The following is an 18,031-nucleotide window of genomic DNA, read 5'->3' on the forward strand; positions in this document are numbered from 1 at the left end:
GTTACTTGTGAGTTCATGCAGCCTGCATTTACGCAGGACCTAGTGTGTGCGTGCCTGGTGCTCTGTACCGGGAGAAAGAGGAGAATGAGACATGGCCCCTTTTGTTCGGGGCGCACGGGGGCTGGCCCCTGAGAGGGAGGCCGAGTAAACAGGGTTCCCCCTGAGAAGTGAGACCAGTTGTGTCCCTGGTTTCCTGGCATACACGGTGTCCTGGTACATGATCAGGGCGCCCAGCGAGTCGTTAAAAATTAATATTCAGACTCTCATGTGCATGTTGTTAAAGCTATAATGAGAATAATTTGTGCTTTGTGTTCTAAAGTGTGTTTTTCTGGTTTTTAAAACCGTGGTGTAGTCTTGCACCGGCACAGTCTGTGTGAAGAAAGCCCTGGGTCTGGCAGCGGTTTGTACGAGTGTCAGCAGAGCCAGGCTGACTTGGCTCCTTGCTTCGTCAGCGAGTAAGTTCCTGTCTCCTCGTTCTGGTGCGTGTGGAGGTTGGCTTTTAGGAGAGGAGGAGAGTGGGTGGGAGGCTTCTTGGAATTCCACCAGAATGGTCTCGGCAGGTCCTCAGCCTCGGCACTGTTGGCAGTTGGCTAGACAACCGTGTGCCGTGGGGCCGCCCGTGCCTGTAGGGAGCTCAGCAGCGTCGCTGGTCCCGCCCTGTTAGCAGTCAGTTACCACCAGAGCGTGACGACCAGAAACGTCTCCAGACACGGCCCCGAGTCCCCTTGTTGGCCACACTGCCCACGTCGAGACGACTCTTCTGGACGGTACTTGTTTCCTGTCACGACTGTAGCAAGTCCCAAACTAGTGGCTTAAAACAACCCAGATTTCTTCTTCCAGTGGTTCAGGAGGTCAGAAGTTCAAAAGTCAGCGTGCCAGCAGGGCTGTGTTCCTTCTGGAGGCTCTAAGGAAATGTGTTTCCTCGCCGTTCCCAGCTTCCAGAGCCACGCATTCCTTTTCTGTGGCCCTTCCGTCCGCTTCCGAATCAGCCACATAGCATCTTCTCCGTGACACCCGCCACTGTCACTCCTCTTTCTCTAACACCAGCCTCCTTTTGTAAGGGTCCTGTGGTTACACTGGGCTTACCGGATGATCCAGGACAACCTTCCTCTCTCAGGACCTTTAATTTAATCACATCTGTAAAGTTGCTTTTGCCATGAAAGAGAAATATTCACAGATTCCAAAGATGAGGACCTGGATGGGGCCATTGGTCTGTCTGCCACATAGACTGTTGGTTCCGGGAATAATGGAAATATTATGGAGGGGCTGGGAGGAGGGAAGTGACTTGGGGAGCAGGGGCATGGGGCTGGCAGGGCACAACAGCAGCTGGTACTTTTGAGCGCCAGTTCTCTGGTAGGCGCCATGTGCTTGATCTCATCGGTTTCTCAGAGCCACTCCGGGTTGGTTCTGCCCTAGTTGTACAGATAAGAGAACCTCCCGGGAGCTTTCTGGAAGAGGTAAAAGTTTGAGTTGGATCTGGAAGGGAACAAAGGGGTTTGGCAGCGAGTGAGACAGCCATTCTCACTCACAAGGAAGAGGGTCCTTGGGGGTGAAGGGCAGGGAGGTGTAATAAATGAGCCTGTCACTCATTTGCAGCACAAAACCACATCCTTCCTTCCTTCTCGCGGTGAGAGGAGCTCACACTAGACTGAGAAGAAACCCATAGCTCCTCTGGTTCGTGGAGTAAGAGAGATCTTGGCCTGGTGTCTAGGGGGCCAGGAGAAGACCGGCCGTCTGGGGGTGCCGTGGGAAGGGAAGGGAAGCGAAGGCTCATTTATTACACCTGACATTCAACAGATAAGGACCAAACGAGATAAGTGAAGAAATAGCAGAACACGCATGTTATTAGAGACGGGGCGCTGGCTCCCACGAGTGGCATCCAGAACCACCGGAAGTGCTGTCTCTGCGGGTGGGAGGCAGGCTGCCAGGACCGGGACCGGTGCAAAGGTTGTTCGAGGGAGCCCAGCAGGACCCCAGCAGTGCTGTTTTTAACCAGGTGCTTTAATAAAAGTGTTATCTCTGAAGTGTACAGAAATAACATACAGTGGCCCTGCGTCCTGGCGGGTTTGGACAAACCCTCTGTGCGGCCCGCCAAGTTGTTCCCGCCGCCACAGGCCAGGGTTCTTTTTTTAAAATAATATATATATATATATTGAATTTTTACAGAGAGGAAGGGAGAGGGACAGAGAGTCAGAAACATCGATGAGAGAGACACATCGATCAGCTGCCTCCTGCACGCCCCCTACTGAGGATGTGCCCGCAACCAAGGTACATGCCCTTGACCGGAATCGAACCCGGGACCCTTCAGTCCGCAGGCCGACGCTCTATCCAGTGAGCCAAACCTGCCAGGGCCAGGCCAGGGTTCTGGTGTTGTATACAGAAGTCCGGGTGGTAGTTTGGCTTCAGCCACCTTTGGATTTAGGGTCTCGGGTGATGTCATCAGTGTTCATTTTTCTCTGTCTCTTGTTCTTTTTTACTTTTCATTGAGTTTTTGGGGGTGACACTGGTTAACAAAATTATACAGGTTTCCAGTGCACAGTTCTCTATCGTCTGTACGCTGCACTGTGTTTCTCTCTTGCTCTGATCTCCACCAGACGTCAGCTTTGTTCTCTGGTGGCCTCAGTCCCTGTCTCAGATGCGTGTCCTGTTGTTCAGCCACTCAGGCCAAAGCTCCCGGCTTAGCTGTGATTGGGTCAGGTTGGTTTGGCTTGAGTCACATGCCCACCTCTGAGCCGTGGCTGGTGCCAAACTCTGTTCTGCTTAGACCTGGGCCATGTGGCACCCGGGGACTAGGTGGTGGGTCCCCAACCCCAGGTACATGGCCCGAGAGCAGACAATAGGCAGATCCCCAAACAGAAGCAAGTGCATGACACCAGGTGGCCTCTGTGGCTGCTGCAAGGACCAGTGTGTGACGGGCCGGCTCAGTGCGGGCCATATTGGCTCAGGCGCTGGCTCCCAGGTGGGGGGCGGGGGAGTTCAGCTCCTTTCTACAGCAGGAAGGCAGTCCTGGGGGTGTGAGGAGCCCCGAGGAGGACTAGCAGCCTTGACCAGGGCATTGCAAGCACAGTTCCTGCCCCAGCGGCTGCCAGGGGAGCCCTTCGTAGCGAGACCCAGTGAGCACAGCGATTCCATGGCCAGAGCCTGAAATAGCCTGTTCCCCGCGGAACCCTGAAGAAGCTTGGTTGGCTGCTAACCAGACATCCAACCAGACCTAGTGGCAGCACCAGGGCGTGGGCTCGGGCTGCCTGGCGCAGAACCCAGCTCAGCTGCAGCTCCCCGGTGTGTGGGGACTGGGAGGGGGGATGTGGTGCCTGAGTGAGGGCAGAGGGAACCTTCCAGAGAGTCCTTGCTGTCTTGGGAGCTGGGTTCGGCTCCTGGTCTCAGTCTCTTACTCGCAGGAACAGGGAAGCCCCGTTAGATGGAGGTTGCTAGGAAGCCGGCTGCCCTGGTTAGTATTGGCGCAGGCAGTGTGGGGTGAGCTAGGGCCACTGAGGGCTCCTTGCCTGTCTGGGAGGATCCAACACCCTCCAGTGCCCAGGCGTCATGGGCAGATGTGGGAGCAGCTGTCACATTAGGACTCTGGGTTGAGGCCACAGTTTTCCCAGGCCGACCTACCCAGGCATCAACTTGTCATAAGAGATGTGATGTGACTTTTTATAGTATGGGAGAGAGGGGCTACTGGAACATGTAGAATTAGCAAGTAGTAAGGAAAAAAGTTATAGTAGACTATATAAAGTTAGATAGCAAAGTCTGAAGATTGTCAGTCCTGGGCTACTATGCTGCCTCAAGATATAAGATTAAGCCCGGCCGCCGTGGCTCAGTGGTTGAGCGTCAACCTAGCCACCAGGAGGCACATGCCCGGGTTGCGGGCTCAATCCCCAGTATGGGGCATGCAGGAGGCAGTCAATTGATGATTCTCTCTCATCATTGGTGCTTCTATCTCTCTCTCCCTCTCTCTTCCTCTCTGAAATCAATAAAAATATATTTTTTAAAAAGATATAAGATTATGAAAAGATATAAGATTATGCTGCCTAGGCCCCCTCTTTCTCATGGCTCTGTTATCCTCAGTGCATGGCTTCCTCATGGTTAAACATAACTGCTTGAGCTCCAGCCACCACACTTGCAGTCCAGCCAGCAGGAAGGAGGGAGGACAGAAGGGCACGCTTTCTCCCTCTCTTTATTTTTTTATTTTTAAAAATATCTTTTATTGATTTTTTACAGAGAGGAAGGGAGAGAGATAGAGAGTCAGAAACATCGATGAGAGAGAAACATCAATCAGCTGCCTCCTGTACATCTCCTACTGGGGATGTGCCTGCAACCCAGGTACATGCCCTTGACCGGAATCGAACCTGGGACCTTTCAGTCCGCAGGCCGATGCTCCATCCACTGAGCCAAACCGGCTTCGGCCTCCCTCTCTTTAAAAACCCTTCCCTATAGCCCAGCTGGTGTGGCTCAGGGGTTGAGCACTGACCTATGACCTGAGGTCACGGTTTGATTCCCGGTCAGGGCACATGCCCAGATTGCAGGCTCGGTCCCCAGTGGGGGGCGTGCAGGAGGCAGCCGGTCAATGATTCTCTCTCATCATTGATGTTTCTATCTCTCTCTCCCTCTCCCTTCCTCTCTGAAATCAATAAAAATATATTTTTAAAAAATGCTCAAGCCTCTCTAATGTAAGAAAACGAACACACAAGACGTAATAAACAAATAAATAAAAATCCTTCCCTATAGTTGAAAACAGTCCTACTTATATCCTCTTGGCCAGAACTTGGTCACATGGTCACACTTAACTACAAAGGAATCTGGGAAATGTAGAACTTAGTCTAAGTGGCCATGTGCTTAGGCAAAAACCAATGATTCTGTTACTAAGAAAGAGCGAACAGTTGCTGGGGGACAGTTAGCAGGCGGCTGCTACAGCTGCATTAACAGCAAATTGATGACAACTGAAAAGCCATAGCACAGACCTGCCCACTCAGCTCTGGGATTCATACCAGGCGCCTGCGGGGACAGGGCACCGTGCCCAGCGCACAGCTGCTCGTCCACGGCTGCTTCTGTTCTCCAGGCCGAGTGGCCACGGAGCGGGTTCTGGGGCTAATTCCTGTGAACTGGCTGCCGTGGAACCTCCCTCAGGACACTTACCTACGCAGCCCCCTTCACCATGGGGGAGCTGGGGAGGTGAATTCATCTGGTCAAGGTGGCCAGCAGTCCAGCCCTTAACCACTGCTCTGAGCACTGGTTAGCACTGCCTGAGGGCTGCAGGCCGAAGCCGTGGCTCCTCCCTGGCATCATCCCGGCCCAGACGCCAGTGACCCGGCTGGGCCTACTCACAGCTCCAGGCTCCCCGCATGTTGTCTGCAGAGATCCCGGCCATGGGCTGACCAGGGCAGAGTAGGCACTGGGGCTGGGAGAGAATGGGGCACGGGCCCGGCCCAGGAAGGTTTTGGTGACAGGATCAGTGGCTCAGGCATTGGATCCAGGCAGTGAGTGACCTTACCTTGCCCTGAGGGTAAGATGCACAGGCGGCAGTGAACACCCAGAGCAGCGATTGTCAGGCTGAGTGGAGAAGTCAGTAGGGGTGATGCATTGAGGAAAAAGAAAGAACAACAGCAACAACAACAAAACGAGCCACTGACAGAGGCAGAGTGCACTGCACGAGGTAAGCCGAGCCGTGTCCTGAGGTTTCAGGTCAGGTTGATGGGAGCAGGCTGGCTTGGGATGTAAGTGCATTTGCTGCTGGGGTGACCCTCAAGCAAGTGCCCACCTTGGATCTGGAACCCTCCTGTCCACAGAGAGAGCTGTTAAGAATGATTGGAATCGTTGCCTTGATCTAACATTTTAAAAAACATTTCACCTATTTATTATTTTATATTGAAGGCGACCCAGTTTTGTAAAAGTTAAAACAGTGTAGAAATGTGCTGTTTTACCCTAACCCTAAAACGCTCCCGCCAGCCTCACAGTCCATCACAGGGCTGGCGAGTTTTCCTGGGTCCTTGTGGAAAGTTTTGCCGCATCTACAAACATCCTTTTCCTTTTTTATTTTTTAAAATATGGTTTTATTCATTTTTAGAGAGAGAGATAGAAACATCGATGAGAGAAACATCATCCATCGGCTGCCTCCTGCACGCACCTCGACTGGGGACCGAGCCCCCAAACTGGGCATGTGCCCTGACTGGGATGGAACTGTGACCTCTTGATTCATAGGTTGACGCCTAACCATTGAGCCATGCCCGCTGGGCTCAGCTATTCTTTTGTAACTTGTATTTTTGGCGTTATTTCTAAGAAGTCTTTGTCTAACCCAAGGTTACAAAGATTTTCTCCTATATTTTCTTCTGATAAAGTTTTAGATCTTATATTAAAGTCCTTGATCCATTTGAGTTAATTTTTGTGTATACTGTAAGGAAGGAGTTCAACTTCATTCTTTTTCAGTGTGGATCCATTCGTCCCAGCTCCAGTTGTTGAAAAGATTATTCTTTCCCTATTGAATAGGCTTAGTAACCTTGTCAAAAGTCAGTTGGCCATAAATGTGAAGTTTCATTTCTGGAGTCTCAGTTTCATTCCATTGATCTAGATCTCTGTCCTTATACCAGTCCCAGTTGTCTTAATCACTGTAGCTTGGTTTTGAATTCAGGAAGTATGACTCCTCCAGCTTTGTTTTGCTTTTTTCAGGATTGTATTGGCTATTCTGAGTCCCTTGAATTTCCATGTGACCTTTAGCACTTGTTTGTCAGTTTATTTAAGCAGCCAACTCAGATTTTGATAGTGATTGGGTTGAACCTATAGATCAATTTGGGGAGTACTGTCCTCTTAACAATATTAAATCTTCTGAACACAGATGTCTTTCCCTTTATTTAGATCTTTAATTTCTTTGGACATGCTTTGTTTTCGTTGTACAAGTCATGCACTTGTTTTGGTAAGTGCACTTATTTTCTTAATTTCATTTCTGATTGTTCATTGGTAGTATATAGAAATAATACTGATTTTTGTTCATCAGCCTTGATGAACTCTTTATTGACTATCTTTGCATATCTGTGTGTATCCAGAGCTCGCACTGTGACAATCCCAAAGCCTTTCCTGGTTTGGGCAGGCCTCCATGGATGAGCACTGGGCTGTTACCAAGAACCTCTGAGGGCCTCTCACTCATTCTGGGGACATGCATTGAGTGCCCACTCTGCCGGGCACTCTTTGAAGCACTGGGACATCCTATATAATAAAAGGCTAATATGCAAATCAACAGAAGGGTGGAATGACTGGTCACCATGATGCGCACTGACCACCAGGGGGCAGATGCTCAATGCAGGAGCTGCCCCCTGGTGGTCACTGTGCTCCCACAGGGGGAGCGCCGCTCAGCCAGAATCCGGGCTCACAACTGGTGAGCGCAGCAGCAGTGGCAGAAGCCTCTCCCGCCTCCACAGCGTTGGCCTTCCCCTGAGGGGTCCCGGTCTGTGAGAGGGCTCAGGCTGAGCGGAGGGATCCCCCCCGGAGTGCACGAATTTTGTACACTGGGCCTCTAGTCTATACTAATAATAGCTTAGGTGGCGTCCTGCCCTCACATCGTCACAAGGTGGCCGTCACAAGATGGCTGCACGCACAGAGGAGGCGGGGCCCGGCGGCCACTCGTTGCGATGAGGCCTGGGGGTCCCTCGGCTCTGTGCAGTGCAGAGGAGGCTGGTCCCAGTGTCTCTACCGCCTTGCGCGGAGGAGGCGGATCCCAGTGGAGGAGGCGGGTCACGGCAGGGGAGGGCATTTGTGGGCGATCAGGCTGGCAGGCAGAAGTGGTTAGGGGCAATCAGGCAGGCGAGCGGTTAGGAGCCAGTGGTCCCGGATTGTGAGAGGGATGTCCGACCGGCAGTTGGACATCCCCCGAGGGGTCCCAGATTTGAGAGGGTGTAGGCTGGGCTGAGGGACACTCCCCCCCCCCCCTCCATGCACGAATTTTGTGCACCGGGCCTCTAGTAGACAATAAATGAGTGAATGAGATGATTTCAGTCTGGGAAAATCTATGAAGAAAGTAAAACAGACTACGTGCTAGGGGAGTGACTAGTTATGCGTTTGAGAGGGGTTTTTTGTTTACAATAATTTTTTATTTTTCAAATACAGTGGCTGTTCAATGTTATATTAGTTTCAGGAGTACAGCATAGTGGTTAGACCTTTATATAACTTACACAGTGATCCCTCTGAGAAGCCTCGTACCCACCTGGTACCGTACTCAGTTATTACAATAGGATTGACTATCTTCCCTAGCCCTGGGACTGTTTTGTAACTACCAGCGATGTACTTCTTAATCCCTTCACCTTGTTCACCCATCCCCTAACAGCCCCTCCATCTGGCGCTCCTCAAATAGTCTCTGTATCCGTGAGTCTGTTTCTATTTTGTTTGTTTCTTTTGTTCTTTAGATTCCACATGTAAGTGAGATCATGTGGTATTGGTCTTTTCTCTGTCTGACTTATTTCACTCAGCACAATGCCCTCTAGATCCATCCATGTTGTCACGAGTGGTAATATTTCATTCTTTTTTTATGGCTGAGCAGGATTCCATTGTATATATGTAGCACCACTTTTTTATCCAGTTGTCTACAGATGGGCATGGGTTGCTTCCATATCTTGGCTATTGTACATAACGCTGCAACGGACATAAACATGCAGATATCTTTACAAATTACTATTTTGGGATTGCTGGGTCGTGAGGTTGTTCTGTTTGTAATTTTTTGAGGAATTTGAGGGGTTCTTTGAATTGAGTCGGAGAATATTCCTAGAAATGTGGCTTTTGAGCTGGGATCCAGATGACGAGGAGGAACTGTGTTGGAGGATTAGGAGGGTTGTTCCTGGCACGAGGAACAGCAAGGACAAGGCCCTGAGGTGGGAATAGGTTCCCCGTGCTCACGGGTGGGAGAGAGCAGTGGTGTGGGGGCCCCACAGCTGGAGGAGACCAGGCAGAGGCCAGGACACTCAGGCCTGGGCCCTTCGAAGGCACTGAGATTGTACCAAGAATGTGGAGAGGAGCTGAGGGAGTTGGGCAGGGGAACCCTTGATCTGAATGTCCTGAAAAGATCACTCTGGTTGTTTAAGGCAGCGTTTCGTTCCCCTGCCTTGTTTTAAGCGCTGAGTTCTTGGAAGTAGGATTGCTGGTCGCCGAGTTTGTACATTTGAAATGTTCCTACCTGCCGCCCGCCAGGTGCCTCCCAGAGGACCGCAGTGGTCTTCAGTCTGAGGTTGCAGCTCTTGTCACCAGCGGCGTGTAGATGAGGTGCCAGTGAGCCAGCCTCCACCCGGCCCCAGCACCCACATCCGTGCTTCCCTTTGCAGGGCCTTCTCCGCAGCAGCTGCCCAGGAACTCTGGCTGTGCCACCCCCCCCTTGGGTACCACGGGCACCCTGGGAGCATGGCCGACGAAGACCTCATCTTCCGCCTGGAAGGCGTTGGCGGCAGCCAGACCTCCAGGGCCGGCCATGACGGGGACTCTGACACAGACAGCGACGACGACGAAGAGTACTTCATCTGCCCCATCACCGACGACCCCCGGGCACACCAGCATGGCAGCTGCCAGGTTGGTGACTACTGCAGCGACCTAAGGAAAAGCGAGCAGCACGGCTTCGGCGCCTCCCCGGGGAGCTCCTTCAATATCAAGGTGAGTGGATCGAGGCCCCACCTACCCCAGCTCAGGTTACCCCCGCCCCCCCCACAGGGACGGGCTGTCGGGTCTCTCCTGTGTTTCCAGACGGGCAGCGTGTACATTCTGGGTCTGAGTCTGTGCCTGTTAAGCTGATGGTCGGCTTAGAGTCGTGTTTCTAAAGAGCAGCTCGGGACCCGCTCCGGGGTTGGGAAAACCTTGATCACCTTTTTTAAGAAATGGAAGAGAAGGGAAGACGAGGGAATATTGGGAGGCATTACAAATTGTAAAGATATTATTTTTCGGAACATATGTATGCACACGTTCACACGTAAATGTGGTGATCAACTTAGCCTCTCACGACAGACCAGTTAACTATTTTTATTTCACTCCTGTGTGTGCATGTGGCCCGGGGACATGATGTACAATGTAGTCCTTGATGTTGGTTGCAGTAATAAAAGCCAGTGCTTGGCTCGGCCTGTGTAGCTCAGTGGTTGAGCATCGACCCGGGAACTACGGCCACTGGTTCGGCACCGGTTCAATTCCTGATCAGGGCACATGCCCGGGTTTCAGGCTCCATCCCCTGTGCAGGAGGCAGCTGATTGATGACGTTTCTCTCTCATCGATGTTTCTATCTCTCTAGCCCCCTCCCTTTCTCTCTCTCTGAAAATCAATAAAAACATTTTTTTTTTTTAAGAAAGCCCATGCTTGGGTTGGGCATCCTCCTTCTGGCTTGAGGGAAAGGGCACTTGTTTTGTTAGGCGTTTGTGTTCATATCATGGCAAAGCTTATGCAGAGGAGAGGGAGAGAAACATTGCTGGGCTTTTGTGCAACTGGTAGTGAAATAGTTCAATGAAGTACCTTTGTCCTTATTTAACTTAATCCTCACAAACAGGTGTAGTGTCTGGTAGGCAAAGTGCTTATTACCATTAGGGCTTTGAAATTAAAATCACGTTTGTAACTCAGAATTAATCTGTTTTTGGAAAATCAGTAATTTTCTTGGACAGTTGAATATTTTTTCCTCTCAGGGTCAGAAGTCTAGTTTGAGTTCCTCTGGGGCAGGCAGCTCCAGAAATAGCCCCGGGGGTTCCCACTGAGGTTGCGGCCACTGCAGGGTGAGGCTGTGGCTTGACCCCCCTGCCTGTGTTATGGAGGCCCCAAGGGAGGGCGGGAGGGCTGTCTAGCCTCCTGCTGTCCATTTTAGGTCAGGAAGGCTCCTGCCCCAGAGGGGTGGGGCGGAGGGGCTCCTGAACCAGAAACCAGCTCACGCAGGCTCCAGCGAAGGGGAATTTACTGTGACAGCTCAGGAGAGCTTCTTGGGGGCCCAGGGGTAAGACGTTGACCAGATCCAGGAACCAGAGGCAGTAGGACTGTCTCTATCTCGTCTCTCAATCTCTGCCTATTCTGGTTTGTTGGGTTTTTTTTAATGGATATTTTTGAGAGAGGGGGGGAGAGAGAAAGGGAGGGGGAGGGGGCTCGCCTGTGAAACACTTATCTAGTATTCTTTCTGTATGGTATGGTACGGAATGTTAAGGGAAGGTAAGGGAAGGGAAGGGAAGAGGAGGGGGAGGGGAGGGGAGGGGAGGGAAGGGAAGGGACTTGTTTTTCCACTTATGTATTCATTGGTCGATTTTCATATGTGCCCTGACCGGGGATGGAATCCACAACCTTGGCATATCAGGTCGATGCTCTAACTGACGGAGCTGCCCGGCCAGGCCCTCTCTGCCTGTTCTTTATTCTTCTCTGCCCCTCGGTCTGCACAGTGAGAAAATGGGCCTCCCTGCCACGGTCCCCTCCTTACAGATGGAGCCACATGCAAAGGCAGATTTGACCTCTGCACCCCAATTCCGGGGGTGGGAGGAGGGGAACCTGGTCGGCCTAGCTTGGGTCAGGCATCCTCCATCTCTGATGTGGTCAGTGCTGGCCAGGGCATGGGATGGGGCTGGGGGGTCACAGAAGAGGGGCTGTTTCCAGGGCAGGAGGATCCTGCTGGTCTCTGGGAGGCGGGGGGGAGCTGGGGAGGACTCAGGAGGGGCTCCATCCAGCTGCCTGTTCTCAGGAAACGGGTCTGGGGGGCCTCTAGCACACACTGAGTGGGTCCCCAAGCTCAAGGGTCTTAAACACGGATGGACACAGTCTCTGATCACAACAGCTCAGGATGGTGAAGCTTTTAAAGGGAACGCAGGCCGAGTGATCCAGGAAGGGTTTTTTCTGTAGGCATGGCTTTAGAGCAGCAGTTCTCAGCCTGTGGGTCTCGACCCCTTTGGCGGTCGAACAACCTTTCACAGGGGTCGCCTAAGACCATCCTGCATATCAGATATTTACATGACGATTCATAACAGTAGCAACATTACAGTTATGAAGTAGCAACGAAAATAATTTTATGGTTGGGTCACAAGATGAGGAACTGTATTTAAAGGGCCAGGAGGTTGAGAACCACTGACTTAGAGCGTGAGCTTCGTGAGGGCAGGGCCCTGTGTGACCTTCCACCACTCACCCCAGTGCCTAGAGCCATGCTGTGCACACAGTAGGTGCTTCATTTGGAATCAGTGAGGCGATGGTTGAATGCTGAGCTCACTGCCCTGTGGGTGCTGTCTCTCTAAAGAGCACATGGAAGACAGTATTTACATAAAGCCCCTGTGGGCCATCTGATGACGGAAGTTATTACAATAAAACATTTCTAGCTCAGACGGCAATCCCTTCTCCAAGATCCCTCCTCAGCCAAAGGGCCCCATCCAGGGTGCTGCTGACATTTGGGAGGGACAGTTCTTAGTGGTAGGACTGTCCCTTATACTGCAGGCGAGTCGGCACGCCCGGCCCCTGCCCACAAGGGCCACATACCCCACTCATTATGACAACCCCAAGTATTCTCCGTCTATGTTTGCAAATCCGCATGGGGTCCCGCCTCCACCAAGAACCAGGACAGAAGTGTTTGTACCAGCGCTCAGATTTACACACTCGCAGTGTGCTTTGCACTGCTGGGGATGAAGGAAAACATGGGAACCGCTCATTTGTCCGTCCAGAGGAACCTGTTGCAGACCCAGGCTCCACCGAGTGCTGCATTTACATGCGAGCAGAGGTGACCTTCCCTGTGGTTTGACTTGGAAACCGGGCAAAGATATGTAAATCTGGGGGCGGGTCTGTGGAAAGCCTTTGGCACAGTGCTGGTCCTTACGTACCATCTGTTTTGATTTTCATAGGCTGTTTTGTTTTTATTTTATTTTTTTAATATATTTTTATTTATTTCAGAGAGGAAGGGAGAGGGAGAGAGATTGAAACATCAATAATGAGAGAGGATCATTGATGGGCTGCCTCCTGCACGCCCCCTACTGGGGATTGAGCCCACAACCCAGGCATATGCCCTTGATTGTAATCGAATCCAGGACCCTTTAGTCCGCAGGCCAATGCTCTATCCACTGAGCAAAACCAGCTAGGGCTGCTGTTTTTTTGTATATGCTGATAAGTAAAAAAGCAAGTTGAAATATAATACAATCCCACTTTTTTTAATGTATATTTTATTGATTTTTTACAGAGAGGAAGGGAGAGAGATAGAGAGTTAGAAACATCGATGAGAGAGAAACATCGATCAGCTGCCTCCTGCACATCTCCTACTGGGGATGTGCCCGAAACCCAGGTACATGCCCTTGACCAGAATCGAACCTGGGACCTTTCAGTCCGCAGGCCGACGCTCTATCCACCGAGCCAAACCGGTTTTGGCTACAATCCCACTTTTATGTAAGCATATATATACACATATATTTGTATTTGCATGACAAAAACTGACAGAATTTTGCATGCAACAATGAACAGTAATTCTCTCTGACGGGGAGGGTACAGTTCAGGGGGACTCTGATGATCTATATTATTACATATTATATATGTTATATATTATACATTACACATTATCTTAAACATTTGGAGCTTTTAAAACTACATGTATGTTACTTACATGCAGAAAAAATGTTTTTAGAAGAACAATAAAGCAAAAATCAAATCAAGAAGGCCAAGTTCCAAGCTCTCCCCAAGCCTGGCTTTGCCTTTGGTGTCTCTCCCTGAAGCCTCTGTCACCGGCTGTCTGTGTGTCTGTAGAATGGTAGGGAGGCTCCCTGGGACCGAGCTGAAGACAGGTGCCCTGGCCACCTCCTGTGCTCCCTGGGGCTGGGCCCCTCTGAGCGCGCTGTGAGCCTGTCGCCTGTCATTCTCTGTGGGTGGGTCGGCCTGGCGGCCAGGTGGAGCCCTCGGGTGCCCACGACTGAGGCCCTGGGCCGTCTGCAGTGGGCTCAGTGGGTTCCTCGGCCGGTGGTGACTGTGGAGGGAGACAGCAGCTCACTCTCCCTGCCACTCCACACACCTAACCTGTTTTTTATTTACTGTTGACATGGCAACCTCGCTGGTTTAAGCAAAATGGCCACCTGGCATTCCTCCAGCAGCTCCGCCAGGCAGGTGCTGGGCGTGGATTGGATGGCGGGTTCTGTCCCTGCCCAGGCCAGGCCCTCCGCCCGCTCCGCTGGTGCGCGCCCACCCACACATGCCCACAGGGACAGAGTTTGGTAACGAGCAAGTCGCTCCTTTCTCCTTCTCTCTCATTTCTCTGTTTTCCAGAATAAGCAAATCTGTGTTTTACATTTCTTAATAGAGGAGGACATTTTATTTTTTAAAATTGCTTTCCTGGCCTGGGACACTGGGGATCGCTCCACATCAGCACACTCTCCCGTGTTTAAGGTGGATCACACTGTGTTCCGTCGCACGAGGTGTGTGGGTTCGGTGAGCCCTCTTGAGGGACACATGTTGTTTCAGTGCTGTAATACATGTGCTTCTACATGTATGTGAGCAAAGTTTAAAATGCACATATTTTATAGCGTGTAATCATGTGAACAAGGTGAAAAGAACTCACACGGTAGGAATTACATACATTGAGAAGCCTCCCGCCTCTGGCCCCTCGTTCCTCGCACGGCGGGCTGATGCCAGCCAGGGCTTTCCTAGCAGGCGCTGTGGGCAGGCTGGGCGCTCGCTGCACGCGGCTCATGTCCATTCATGTAACCTGCACAGCAGACCTTGACGGTTAGCATTTGACAGACAGTAAAGCCGAGCCTCTGCGGTCTTCACCACTGGCTGCTCTGGATGACTGCGGCGTGTTGTCTTGCATATTTTGTTGTTGTTTTTTAAATACGTTTTTATTGATTTCAGAGAGGAAGGGAGAGGGAGAGAGAGAGAAACATCAATGAAGAGAGAGAATCATTCATCAGCTGCCTCCTACATGCCCCTTACTGGGGATCAAGCCCACGACCTGGGCATGTGCCCTGACTGGGAATCGAACCTGCAGCTTTTTGGTGCATGGGATGATGCTCCAACCAACTGAGCCACAACTGTTGTTTTTTAATGGCTGAATATCATGCCATTGCTTGGAAGCAGCATAATATAGGTAGCCAGTCCCTTGTGGATGGATATGCAGGTCATTTCCAGTCTCCTGCTACCAAAACCAGTGCTTCCACAGTATCCCTGTATGTTCTCCTGCCCACAGGGGTGTGCAGCCAGGTACCCCACCCCTCCTCCAGAGGGGGAATGGCTGGAGCAAAACATTTGTAGGTGTAGAAGTTGGCTGGGCATTGCTGGTTGCCCTGCAAAGAGGTCGTACCAGTATCCGTGCCCCCAGGATGTATGGGCATCCCTGCTTCCTGCACCCTTGTTGGCAGACTTTGGTGATGATATGATTTTTTTCAACGCACCCAGCGTGGCTCTCACAGCTTGTTCAAGGGACAGCCATCACTGGGAATGACACGGAGGAGGCAGTGTCTGATGACTCACTGGGAAGAGAGGCAGCCCTGCCACCTGAGCCCTGGGAGGCCACGCCCCGGCAGCACTGGGCTTCTGCCCCTGCCCAGCGACCACAGGAAGCTCTGTGCACATCCAGAGGCGGCGGGTGACCAGTTCTGAGCTCTGCTTGCTGCTCTGAGAATGCAGACACAGAGAGGCAAGCTTAGGCATCCTGGGTCCAAAAATATTGGGCCCTCCAGCAAGATAAGGACCTGCTGGGCAGATGAAGGAAAAAGAGCGATGCCGGCATTGGGCAGGGGCCACCTGGTGACCTGGGCTCTGGAAAGCAGGAGGTGGGGGAGGCTCGAGTCAGGTGTGGGGACCATGTTTCCAAAGTCTGTGCTTGTGCTGTAAATGCCCATGTCCTCCGTGGAGGTGCTGCGGCACAAGGGTCCCCCTGCTTTTAGTTTATTTTATAAAAGTTTTTTAGCATCTTCAGTGAAGTATAATTCACATGCCACACAACTTACCCATTTACAATGTACGATTCAATGGCTTTTGGTATATTCATAAAATCATGGATTCATCACTACAATCAATGTTAGCCATTTTCATTACCTTAAGAAGAAGCCCATACCTTTTACCCATCACCCCCAGCGTCCCCATCCTACCCAGCCCCTGGCAACCACTAATTTACTTCCAGTCCTTGTGGATTTGCCTTTTCCGGACATTTCATACAAAGAGGATTATACAGCCTGTGGCCTTCCGGGCCTGGCTGCTTCCACTTGGCATAATGTTTCCCAGCTCACCCAGGTGTGGCCTCTGCCGGTACTGCCTTTCCTTTTATTGCCCAGTGTTACTCCGTTGTAGGAATAGACCACATTTTGTTGATTCATCCGTCAGCTGATGCACTTGTGGGTTGTTTCTCCCTTTCGGCTATTATGAATGGTGCTATGCAATCTTGTGTGGACATGTTTTTATTTCCCTTGGGTAGATGCTTAGGAGTGGAGTACTCTATATTTGGCCCTTGTTCTTTTTGTGAAAGAGCAGGCAACTGGGGCTTGACAAGTTGGGTGTTTTAAAAAACATTATATATATATAAATATTTCAGAGAGGAAGGGAGAGGGAGAGAGAAATACCAATGATGACAGAGAATCATTGATCAGCCGCCTCCTGCACGCCCCTCACTGGGGATCCAGCCCACGACCCAGGCATGTGCCCTGACCAGGAACCATGACCTCCTGGTTCATAGGTTGACGCTCAACCCCTGAGCCATGCTGGCCAGGCGACAAGCTTGGGATTGAGTCCTGGGCCTGCACGTCTGCAGGCAAGTCTCCTCCTTGCTCTCTGAGCCTCGGGCACCCCATCACTGAGCTGAGAACTCTCCTGCCTGTCTGTCTGCCCTTAACAAGGTTGCCGGGGTCCTGTCGGGGGCTCCCAGGGGGAAGGGCACCATCCGTCCTATTGCTGTTGCTCTGCTGTTCTCTCCAGCCTGCCCGTTCTGCCCTCTTTAGCCAGGGCTCTGAATCCCCCTGGTTGGGGAGGGATCAGCTGCCACTACTATTTTTGACGAAGATTTCCTGAGGGTTTTCAGCTTTGTTTCTTTTTCAATTACTCATTTTATTGATTGTAGAAGTAATTGGTGTTCTTTGCAGAAAACAGTGAACGTGCAGATATAATTGCTATGAAGGTCTCAGTGTATATTTCAGACTTTCCTGTATTTCAGTATGAATACAAGCCCAGTCCCTAACTAGGGACTTGGTATTTCACAGCAGGACTGCGCTCTGCAGGCTCTGTTGCCAGCGCTCGCCCGGCACCCGAGCTGGTGCGTCCTCACACACCTGTGCACAGGGATCCAGTTCGTTGTTTCTCATGGCTCCATGGAGGCCACCGTGTGGATGCACCACTGTTTCCTGAGCATTTCCTCTGGTGGGAGACTTAGTCTTCTACTGCTGGATTCAGTGCTGGGCTTCCTGGAAATTGCACGAAACCTCTAAATGCGTGTGGCCAGGGTGGGGCAGCGGTCAGCACTGTTGGCCTCTTCTCATCCCAGAGTGTGACTGCATCCTCACTTCTTCCCACTTCTTTGATTTGTCCTTGGGCATGGTTTCCTGTTGGCTAGGAGGGGTGGGGCCACAGCTCTTTGTCACGAAAGTGAGGATGGAAAAACACGCTTTGTAACGCCCAGTTGGCGAGTTGGCGAATGTAACAGTTGCTGTTTGGAGGAGAAGGCCTCCAGCAGCCACTGGTCCTCTGTGCCATCTGGAGGCAGTGAGTGACATCAGACAGCAGCCACGACACCCTGGGTGGCAAAGGAATTGCAGACACATGACTCACATCCAGCCTCCTCCTGACACCCCCGGAGACTTATTTTCACTATTTCTGTTACATTTTTATTTTGTGCTCTCCAGCTTTGAAGAACCAAACCCTTTCTGTTCTCTAGGCAAGGTTCTGCTTTCCTTTTCATGAAACCCCAAGTCCTGCTGTGCAAGGTTCATTAGCCCTCATAGATGAGTTTTGGGGTCTTCAGAACTAGAGAATGTGAGAGCTGCAGGGCCTGCAGAATCATCTTCCCAGTGGCCTCTGTGGGCTTTGATTTACATGTGCGATCCCTAAGACAGTCTCAAAGCTAAAACACACACAGTGCAGAGAACACTGGTCTCCATTAACTTCG

The 18,031-nt window shown here is 51.3% G+C and overlaps 1 protein-coding gene across 9 annotated transcripts in view; it reads left to right on the forward strand.

Annotated features, from left to right (window-relative positions):
- The first annotated feature begins 9,299 nt into the window (after positions 1-9,299).
- The window catches only part of LOC102422121 (eukaryotic elongation factor 2 kinase), a 42,078-nt gene continuing 33,346 nt past the window's right edge, over positions 9,300-18,031 (forward strand). For all 9 annotated transcript variants that reach the window (XR_002832264.1, XM_023764837.1, XM_006101363.3 and 6 more), the window contains exon 1: positions 9,300-9,621. Coding sequence is in view for 8 of the 9 variants with exons in the window: in XM_023764837.1 (XP_023620605.1) it covers positions 9,376-9,621 (246 nt within the window). In the remaining variant the exon portion in view is untranslated. The remainder of the gene's footprint in view (positions 9,622-18,031) is intronic.

Source organism: Myotis lucifugus, unplaced genomic scaffold (assembly GCF_000147115.1).
Source record: "Myotis lucifugus unplaced genomic scaffold, Myoluc2.0 scaffold_352, whole genome shotgun sequence".
NCBI classification, from domain to species: Eukaryota; Metazoa; Chordata; class Mammalia; order Chiroptera; family Vespertilionidae; genus Myotis; species Myotis lucifugus.